At 41.8% G+C, this 11,271-nt stretch overlaps 1 protein-coding gene across 1 annotated transcript in view; it reads right to left on the bottom strand.

The window, feature by feature from the left end:
- Nucleotides 1–416: 416 nt before the first annotated feature.
- RIPK4 (receptor interacting serine/threonine kinase 4) overlaps nt 417–11,271 on the bottom strand; it is a 35,583-nt gene continuing 24,728 nt past the window's right edge. Inside the window, exons 3-8 of the mRNA XM_074983416.1 lie at nt 10,658–10,806; nt 9,043–9,092; nt 7,027–7,185; nt 4,936–5,042; nt 3,796–4,054; nt 417–2,758 (exon numbers count right to left, since the gene is read on the bottom strand). Of these exons, the coding sequence (XP_074839517.1) occupies nt 1,581–2,758; nt 3,796–4,054; nt 4,936–5,042; nt 7,027–7,185; nt 9,043–9,092; nt 10,658–10,806 (1,902 nt within the window). The 3' untranslated portion in view covers nt 417–1,580. The remainder of the gene's footprint in view (nt 2,759–3,795; nt 4,055–4,935; nt 5,043–7,026; nt 7,186–9,042; nt 9,093–10,657; nt 10,807–11,271) is intronic.

Raw genomic sequence — 11,271 nt, 5'->3', positions numbered from 1 at the left:
TTCTCTAGGGAGTCATATGGCAGCTTTATGATTAACAGATTCAATCTACTGATGTAAATGAAGAAAGCTGATAAAACCAATCAAAGGCCAGACGTTCTTAATGAATGCCTCAAGCTTTTAAATGGAAGACAGCATTAAATCATATAGGGCTTTTGGTTTTCCTTAGTCAGTTACATAAGAGCTACTTAAATTGTCCTCATTAAATCTCCTTGCAATTTGGTATATTGCCCCAAAAACAGAACAAAGCCTTACTCCTTTAATAATGGCAAGATAGTAACGTGTATTCCCTGCCCCCACCACCACATACAGAAAGTTTTCTGTAGCTTTTAGGAGAAAAGAAGTACTTTGTGCATTTAAAACACACCCCCCCTGAAGTTTGCAAGTAGAAGACACTCACATATAATAGATACAGAACACTCTATTTATTGATAAACAGATCACATTTGAACTTTGAAAAGGAGTGAACATTAAGAGGTGTATTAAAACATACCCAGGACTATACACAGTCTCAATTATTTTCTGCTGGAGAAAATGTATACAAACTGGTAGAAATAATATATACACAGTATATTTTGATTATTCATCACACAGTTGAGGACATACATACAATGCCACTGTACATGTGGTTCTCCTATATTCCTAATCTAATCAAACTGCTTGTGAGGAGTTCTATAATGTTATTAGAATATAACATTTGACTGTAGTTACAGATCCTTATTTCACAACTGGTAACAAAAAATAATCTTATATTTTACTGATTTTACATTATATACAAGTTACTGTTGTACATAAAAAATGAACTTCTATACTTCACTACGCTAGCCAAACGGAGAACTTCCAGTTCTTCTACCATAGGCATTGACTAAAGATAGTCTCTTGACCATTCTGAGTAAGCAGAATGGTGCAGCTTTATCATCATCAATGAACAATGAAAGAGATGGAGCATGTCCACATATTCCATTTTGTGACATTCAAAAGTGAAATTATAATACTTAGCCACACGGTCCAAAGTGAAACAGATCTATCATAAAACATTTTAAACAAACATTGTCTTTCCAATAATGCTCATTTGAAATTGATATCTGTACCATCACTGACTTCAGGGTAGCAAGTTATTCTAACACATGCACACAAAGGATGGATTATGTAATAATCCAGTCATCAGAAATAATATGCGTGTCCCATCATATGACTGAAGAAGTCAGAACAACAATACTTAAATGAGGATATGGCACACTCAAAAATTAAAGGCACTGTTTAAACCCCATCTAATTGAGCCTCCCAGTACCCTTTGAGATTAGTTATGTAGGTATTTTCTTCTCCATTACACAGGTTGGGAAGAAAACAAAATGCCTCGCCCAAAACCCACACACTGACCTAGAATCAGTACTCGGACGTTCCTGGCTCCTTCTTCGCTCACAGTTCATAAGGCCATAGGCTATCCTCTCTAAAATGCAGTTTTTGATTGGCCAGAATTCAGATTTATCTATCTGCAGACTGAAGAGAAAAGTAGATCACTGCAAAATTCCAGGAGAACTCGCAGAGCAATTCAAGCTCTCAAGGTTCAGAATGTGTTCCTCTTAAGTCTCACTGAGCAGCACAGCAACAGAACTATTCCCAATTTGTTGAGCCAGCTGCAGTGTAGTCTGTAGCTTGAGGGTTTGCAATTCAGCCAGGGCCCCATGTTTTAATAGAACCTCAGCCGTTTTTGCATGCCCGCCTCGTGCGGCCAGATGAAGAGCTGTCAGCCCTTCCTCATCAGGATCATTCACATTTTCCAAATTCACAAGTTCCTCTATGACTTCTGCATGTCCATTTTCAGCAGCCAGGTGGAGTGCCGTCCTGTTCAGGGGGCCTCTAGCCAGCACGTTAGCCCTTTCTTCTAGCAACAGCTTGGTGGTGGCCAGATGTCCATTGCGAGAGGCTAAATGAAGTGCAGTATAGCCCTCGGCTGTTGCTAACTCTATCTCTGCACCACGATTGAGGAGCAGCCTTGAAGTGCTGGTGTGGCCAGTCTCAGCAGCTACGTGGAGGGCTGTTTGTAACAGCGTGTTCTGTATGTTGATGTCGGACTGTAGTTCTATCAGAATGCGGGCAACTCTGTAATGTCCTCTTTGTGCTGCCAGGTGCAGTGGGGTCCTGCCGTCTGCAGTCTGCGCATTCACATTGACACCTGGCTGCTTCGCCAGAAGCTTGACGATGGAGAGATGACCTTGCCAGGCAGCATAGTGCAGTGGCACCCAGCCATCCTTGCCTTTAATGTCCACATTGGCGCCTCTTCTCAACAGCATCCGCACTACATGCTCTTGTCCGTGCTGGCAGGCTATATGAATGGGGGCTCTTCCTTCAAAATCCACCTCATTCAAGGATGCGTTTTTATCAAGCAGAATCCGGGTACTGAACTCATCCCCATTCTGTGCAGCAAAGTGAAGAGCAGTCCACTGATCTTCATCTTTGGCATTCACGTTGATTTTCCGCGCCAGGATAAGCTCCACAATGCTTTTCATTTTCTTCTCTATGGCCACATGGAGAGGAGTGGAGCCTTTCTTGTTGGTCAGGTTGGGGTTGGCATTATACAGAAGGAGCCACTTGACGCATTCTTCTTGACCTGCTTCCACAGCCAAGTGTAAAAGGCTGGAGCTTCCATCTAAGACAAGATCAACATCCTGGGGCTGGAGAATCTTCATCAGTTTGCTAGTGTCTCCAGACAGAATTGCCTCGGCCAGTTTTCTCTTCTGAATATCTGTTGTGCCAATATCTGAGTGGAGAGAAAGCATCAAAAATTCTGTAACCACCAAGAACTTTATTCTCCATGACTGAAACAAGCCAACAGTGAATAAAATCATTACCTTTCCTTACTTAACAATTAAGCTACAGTTTAATCCACACCTCCCTGCAATATAGTTAGGACCGTTTTAAAATCAGATTTGGAATGTGTCCTAATTCTGGTTTTTATCTTCTCTCAAGAGAGTAGACAGAAGAGCATGGTGGGATGGGAAAGACATTCTGCAGGTGATCTGTCCTCACCTCTACAATTATCTAAGGACTGAAATAGGTGTCTTTAGATTTTTCCACTTCCGGAAGCTCCCCCGGGGCCACGCTTCTACACGGCATTTTGGAGTCCAGAAGAACGGTCTTCCGGACTCCAAATCACATGACCATATGCTTGTGAGGCATGGGGAACTTGCATGTGTGCCTCATTAGCATATTTTGGGCCGTGTATTACCATGCCACTTTCAAAGAAAGTGGCCTGTGTAGACACGGCCAAAATGTGTATTGGAGTGGTGCTCAGCTATTTCAAAATAGAGCGTCCAGACACAAGATAGACTGTTTCTAAATAAGCCATAGTGCATCCAATGGCTCTATTTTGAAATAGGTGTTATTCCTCGTACAATGAGGTTTACCAATTTCAAAATAAGGCATCTGCTATTTTGAAATAACGGTTGTGTTATATAGACACTTGCATAGTTATTTCAAAATAGCTGCTGCTATTTCAAAATAACTTTGCTGTGTAGACATACCCTATGACCGGACATCTCTCACTAAGCCCATAGTTAGGCACCCCAAAGCTTTAGTTTAGGCACCCATCTTTAGAAAAATAATGTTTACACTGGTTTTAAATTACGCAATTCTTGCCCCATTTCAGGCTGCAAGTTCATCCAAACATTTATGCGAACAAATTAATAGTGCTCAGAGCATTAACTCCGTTTTGATCTTATTTATGGAACAGTTATATTTATAAAATACCCTATGTCCTCTGCACCTTGTCTCCAGTGGCAAATTTCAGACACTTACCACTTCCAGAGTTCTCTCTCTCAAATGACAGAGACAGGGACCCTCTAGAAGAAAAGGCTGAATCCACAGATGAAACCCCCGAAAGCCTCTTGTCACTGGAAGCAAGTTTGGATTCAGAAGAGCTCCGACTGAGTTCTTCAGGACCTTCCATCGTCTGTGAGATCCCTGAATCCAGCTGGGACAACAACTCAGAAAGGCTATAATCCTTAGCGGATACTGGAGTGGACTCACGTTTTGGCTGCGATAACACAGGCATTTCCTTCAAATGAAAGAAAGACATGTTTTAAAAGATGTCTGGATTTAACTTGTTGTTATCAAGGAAAATTAACAGCATGAAATCAAAATATGTTGTTCACTTGAAGAAATCTTTAAAGGCTGTTCAGAAACAAAATTTAAAAAGTTATCTGGAAGATTTTGCATAACAGTTATGTGAGGTATCTGTATTATACATTCAGGAAGCTTCTAAATCCAGCTATTTCTTTCTCCACTACATTTTCACAATCAGACTTTTCTCCCTGTCCAGACAGTTAACACTTTCTCACAATCAGGCCCTTATCTCCCTTACTGTAGCCACCTCCTCTGCAGCTCTCCTAGCACACACATAGTTCCCCCACCCTCATTCCACTATAGTCTGCACAAAAGGCACCCACTGATACTTTTCTTGCCCAGCCTACTTTGTTAACCTCACCTGAAGCCTTTCTATTGGCTTCCCAAAACTCTCCCCACCCCACCCCCCGCCCAATTCTTAGCCTTTCATTGTCCTGCAGAATACTGCCCTCCTCAACCACAGCCCCATTGTTTCTTATCACTTCACTCCCAATGTTTTTCTAATGGTCCCAGCCTCATCCTCCTCCTACAGCTTTTTGTACTTCTAAATCCACCCCAATAAACAGACAGCACTTTTTGTTTACATTCAGACTCCTCACTGAGATCCACTTCTACCACAATGCCTACAAGAAGTTGCCCAACAAACCACCTCTAGTGAAGTGAGAGTATCACAATGGTGCTGGGGGGCGGGGGAGGTGGTTACGTCAGGGCAGTGTTTGACTCTTGTACTTTATTTCACTTCTGGCAATAATTTAAGATTGTTTAGTGAGCGTTTCATATGAACTTTGTGTTAAATGTGGGAACAAGAACTACCTGAGAATGTGGTTCCTCCGATGGTTTGGTGGTCAGGTCCTGGGCTATCATCTCCTTTGTTTCATCTTCTGGTTTTTCACAGAGGTCCTCTGTTTCAGAAGTGATTTCTTTGAAAGAGGCAAGAAAGATTTAATAGCCAAACCGGGGCTATCTGTTTGACAGGCATTTAATTTACTTTCTCACCACTTTCAACCCACAGAACACACAACATTAAGAGCAATATAAGTCCCCCTCCCACACACAATATATATGCTACTACCTTAGCTCCACTCTCTGGTCTAGAGAGAGGTCTTTATGGGCACTGACTTATGGCTTTATCCAAATGCCAATAGCCAGTTAGCCACTATACACAGAATGAAGCCCAAATAGCTCATTACGCATAAGCCAAACAATGAGAAATCCTGTGGCACCTTATAAATGAACAGAGTTATTGGAGCATGAGCTTTTGTGATGCCTCTGATGAAGGAGGTCTTTGCCCACAAACACTTATGCTCCAATAAATCTGCTCGTCTATAAGGTGCCACAGGAAAGCTCACTGTTTTTGCAGATGCAATGGACCCCCGACTTATGTGGAAGTTGCATTCTTGCATAACCTACATAAGTCAAATTTCGCATAACTTGGGGAGCCAGGAAAGTGACCAGCACAGCCATGGTCAGTTTCCACACACCTGTGAGTAGTGGGCAGCCTGACTCTCACTGTCCCTGACGCAAGCATTTTCCACACTCCTGTCAGGAGCGGTGAGAGTCAGACTCCTGCCCCTGTGAGTGGCGGCAGCCAAGCCTCAGCACTGGTCAGTTTCCCCTCTCCTGTGAGTGGCAGGTAGCTGAAACCTGGTTCCCGGCTGCCCATCACTCACAGGAGCTGGGAAACTGACATAGCTACCCCCTGACATTTACACATAACTTATGATCAACTGTGAGGTGGTAACAAATCTGTCAGTACCTGCCCGTCCAGGCTCAGTCCTGTGACTGAGAAGTGGCAATCTCATCTTCTTTACCTGTGCCTATTTGAAATGCTACAGCAACACAGCTGCGGTGCGTCAGTAGAGGCACTACCCATGCCGACAGGAGTTCCCCCAGTCAGCAGCGGGGATGACAACCCCCATGGCAAAGCGGGAGCGGGACCCGGTTTCATACCCCCAGAAGAGGCAGGGCCAAGGGCAGTTACCCTCAGCGCCCCTCAGACCACACTGCTGGGCCCCCACAGCTGCACAGTGAGGTGCAGCAGCACTACCCACATTTCAAAATGGGTCAAGAGGTCTGGCTGCCACTGCAGACGAAGCAGCAGTGGGGGTAGCTGCTGGAGCTCTGGTCCCCAGCGTCACACGCCCTCTTATTCCCCCTTTCGGCCACCTGCCCGTCGTCATAGGTACACGCACCTCTGTGAGCACTGGTAGCTAGGCCAGTGGACCAATTCTTCCATTGACCCAGCAGTGCCCACATCGGGGCGAGGTTCGATTTCTCAAACCCCCGAGCATTGCAGCTGGGTCAACCTAACTGTTTGGATGTAGACAAGGCCACAGTCATCGTGTGGTCCTGCACTTCACCGGGGTGTGGGAGGGAACAAATAAATCACTCACTTTAGCAATTAGCATTAAAGCATCTGTAGAGGATTATTGCATTCTCTTGTGTGTTTACAGGTGGAACCACTTGTGTTGCTGTGGGATATGCTGAAGTCTTTTTTACTTATTTTTTTATTTTTAACTGCCAGAAACATACGTCAGTTGTAGTAAAACCAGTCTTATTCATTAGTTTCTATATTAAAAATCATGGCTCTGGGCATCCAAGGCTCTCCACCACCACATCAAGTTCAACCTTGGCTGGGGTCCATACTTTAGGAAATGAACTGCGCGTGCAGTCCCAAAGCAATGGCTGCAGGGATTTCGCAGTTCAGTAAATGTCTTACTTGTGAGATGTTTACACAACATTTCTTCATATAATCCCTTCCCAAGTGAATAAGCTTCCTGTATCCTTGTCTTCACTACACAATAGGCTCAATGCATTGTGTTGCCATCAACGTACAGGATTTAGTCCTCCACACAGAAATGATTCACAGTAGAAATGGGTAGCTGAATTATCTGGAAGTATTACCTTGAAATGTTGGCCTTTTGCTAGGATTATCTTGCCAGCACTTTTGCATCAGTTTGATCAAGTTATTACACGAGCGAGGTCTGGATTTGGAAACAGTAGGTAGCTCTGGGCGGTGGCCTTTGACTACTTTTACCATAATATGCAAAATGTTGTTTTCCTCTGCAAAGAAAGAGCACACAAATTGAAACAGTTTAGCAAACTGAGGAGATTCTCTTCCCTGAACCTTTATGTGAAAGTTTAACCTCGGTTCTGTGCATTTTTGCCAAGGCTGTAATATATTTCTATTATGGTATAAAAACAGTAAAATTTTAATTTAAAACCTAATTGTTAGAAAATAAGTTGAAGCAGCCAACCAAGTTGGCTTTCAGAACAGTTGGAGATACTAACATCAGTGAATAACAGTGACATGTTTCTATCCTCCCATGTCAGATTGCTTTGCAAAACCTCAGGTTAGATACACATGCTGGTCTGTGTTCCTGTACAGTATTTTGGACTTGCCTATCTGCAGGAATAAGAGAAGAAGGGGCTTGCTCTCTTACTTTGTTGTGCCTGAGATTTTTTTTCCATATAAGCTAATAACAGGAGCACACAGCAATCTCTACAGTAATTCAGCCTCCAGACATACTGTATAAAACAGTTGGTGAGGACCACAGCTCCGTGCTAATGTGCATTGTCATGTAATTCAAGCAATGAAAGATTGCACCTTTAGATCCAGTGATTCAAACAGCGGATTCATTCAAGGCAGGAATGCTCTGTCCTGTAACATACACTGATCCTGGGAATAGAACCAGGCTACCTGATGCCCAATATGCCAGTTCTGATAACTCCAAGGCTAGGTCTACACTGTCACAGAAGATCAACCCCAGAACTCCTTGTGAGCAGTGAAGATTAATGAAGGTAGAAGGGAGAAATGCTCCCATTGACCTTCTTCTATATAGACAGCCATCATAGTTGACTGCTGATAAGCAGTATTAGCTACGCCAATTATGTAGCTAAAATTGCCTTATCAGTGGTTAGGCTATGTGTACACTAGACATAGCCGTCGAGATTTCTACTGTATGTTAAAAGTTAAGTGAATAAGGAGAGCAGGAACAAATAAGATCCTGTACTCCAGAAAATGATTGGTAGGGGTAGGAGAAAGTAACTTGCCCAAACAAGTTCATGATAGACCCAAGAGGCTAATCAAAAAGGAAAGATATCATAGTTTGCATTTCAGTACTGATATTGTTGGGAGGTAAAACTCTAAAAAATTGATCTACATCTAGGATTTGAACACGCCTCTTCCTCAGGGCCCTTCGGTTTATAGTTAACCTCTGAAAAGGACAAAAACATTTCTTGAAGGATGGATATATAGCCACTGTTACAGTATGAATCTGTTTTTTATTTATTTGTTTGATTTATTTTATTTAAATTGGACTTTATTTAACATTATAATTTCTTTTTAATAATGTTTAATGAGAAATAAAGATAAATGTAATAGAAGTTAAGGCCAAAAGATTGTAATCTCTTAACACATTTAAATAAAAAAAAATCCTGAATCCATGAGTCCCTATCAAAACTCCCCAATTAAAGCCTGCTTTTCTATATGGAGAAAAAATTAGGGAGGAAACAAAATCATAAACTTTTGAGATTAAGCTTTATAAGTATGGACTATCAGGTCAACCTATACAACTTACGACACTTCTCATTTTTCAAGAGGCTTACCAGTATGTCTATCCTATACATTCTACTCTAGAACTGTACGTGAACTCCCACGGACTCACGGATTGAGGGAAGCCTTATGAGTTACACTTTCAGAATGCAAAGTGGAAGCTGGATTTTTTTTTTTTTTTAAATAACCAGAGTTGAAATGAGAGAGGGTCAGACTTCAGCCAGCATGTCAATATAATGTAGAAACTGATAGTGGCCAGGCAAGACCCCTCAGTCTGGCACATGCACACAGGAGGAGGAACAAATCCTTTGTCTATTATGTACATTTGCAAAATGAAGCTTGTGAACAGAGTGGCATTGGCTTACCTGCAAAAGGCTTTTTCTGTGTGAGGACACCCCAAATCACTATAGAGAAACTGCAAATAAATATAATATTTGTTAATCCTACAGGAGAAAAATTAGAAGTTCCCCTCATAAAAATAGGGTTTCCCCCCCCATTAGCACTTATGCAACGCTTGAGTCTTTGAGGTCTGCTGCAGCTTATGTACAGATGACTCTTATGTAGTTAGATGTATTTATAGCCTGGGCCAAGAACCATGCCTTAATGGCAGGTAAAATTAAATTATGGATCTTATGCAGAGGACTAACAGTGTCCCGGCATTAGTGAGTGACTGGAGACTCATGGTTACAAGTACTAATTTACTCCAACTCACCATGTATGTCAAAACCAAGAAAATCTGCACAGCAGTGAAGGACTTTAAGAAAGTTGCTATGCAAAGATCGTGGGCTGGTTCAGCTTCAGTTTGTCTTCTGCTAGACCATGCACTATTTTATCAGCAGAAAATATTGTTTTTCTAACACACTGAAAGCAGACTGAAGATAGTACACAAAAAGGGTAAAATTGTGTCTGCATTGAAATCTGTGGTCCAACTCTCACTCGCTTTCATAGAGTAAGAAATTGAAGAGTACGTCTACACCATAAAGACGCCCCATTGCAGTGAGTGTGAGGGTGTGTCTCCGCTACACCAGGGATCAGCCCATCGGGTGTCAACTTATCAGGTCACTGAAGAGGCAACAAACTGATCTCCAAACATGCTCCCATTCATGCTGGTACTCCAGCAACACAAGATGTTTAGTCGGTACTGACAGGAGAGGAGCACCTCATCCATCTTACCGGGGTGTCTTCTGTGAGGTAGGTATAAGTGTAGACCAGGCGTCAGAGCCCAGACCTACAGACTGCATCTCACATTACAGTGACATAAATAGCAATGGGGACACTCCATAGGCTTGGGATCTATAACTCAGTAGGAGGAAGGGGGTGCGGGGGGGGGAGGTCTCCAATCCAGAGCTCCAGCCCAAGTGGATGTCCATATTGCTATCTTTAGCACTATTGCATGAAGACAAGTCTGTGGACCTGGGCTGGTACAGTCTCACTGTGGCAAAGTTTTTTGTTTTGTTTTGTTGGTGGGGAGGAGGTTGCCTTTATAATACTTCTGGATTACATCTATGCTGCATGCAGCAATTCATGCCAAGCTAGTCACTAAGAAATCAGCATAAGGTTTACACAGTTAATGAGAGTTCTAAAGTAGTTTCCACAACACTGAAGTCATAGGATCACTCCACCAGCTTAAGTCATCCATGTGTTTAATACCACCTGGTACAAAATTTGTTAACAATGCTTCACTTCAGAAAGGATTAGCAGAAAATAAAACCAAAACAAACAATTAGTCACCAAGGCTTGAATCCAGAAGTGATTTCAGGGGATCGACTCTTATTTTTGAAGTTAAGTGTAAACCTTTGAAGGATCAGGGCCTAACCTGAGGGTTTTGTTTAATTTTTAATTATTCTTGGTCTGATATTTTAGACACAGACTTCTAGAATGTGAAAGACACTACACTTATTTTTACAATTACAGCATTGCATCATTTAGCCAAGAGTTTTTAATAGCTCTGCTGATACCTACTAAGAAGTACACACTGACCTGTACACATCATGTTTAGTATCAAAGTATCTGTTTTTCTCTTTTATACGTTCTGGAGGCAGGTAGGCAATAGTACCACACAGACCATCTATGCTGAGATCATGGGAATGTGAAAGGCCATTGCACTTTGCTAATCCAAAATCAGAAATCTGCAAAAGGAAAAAAGATACATACAACCAATAATTAAAACTTTAGATGATCCCACCTAAACTTTTTTTTAGTAAGTTATAATTTATTGGGTTTTATCCTATTATCATCATCATGTGGAAATATCAAGCTAATAAATTCTAAAAATAATAAGATATGGTAGGCTTGCTTTTTTATTCTGTAAACTAGAAATAACTAGTTTTTCTCTGAAGAATAAAAGGTATCAGCCCCCAAACTAAAATGATAGTTCACCTTTTCCAGGTAGCCAATTATAAACATTTATATTTATGTTACCACAGTACAGCTATTTAGCTAAACTTTCACAGCCTGACTGGTGAACATAGTCCACAAATTAAACACAGACTCTTTTTTGTTCCCCCTTCCAAGCAACAGCAAGCTAGAAAGAGTTCTGATCATGTTGATTTCAGAGAAACTTTGTTTCTTCACTCTGAGCAAGTTAATCACAA

Source organism: Carettochelys insculpta, chromosome 1 (assembly GCF_033958435.1).
Source record: "Carettochelys insculpta isolate YL-2023 chromosome 1, ASM3395843v1, whole genome shotgun sequence".
Taxonomy (NCBI): Eukaryota; Metazoa; Chordata; order Testudines; family Carettochelyidae; genus Carettochelys; species Carettochelys insculpta.
The sequence above is the reverse complement of the archived record's forward strand: the minus strand, read 5'-3'. Positions and strand labels throughout refer to the sequence as shown.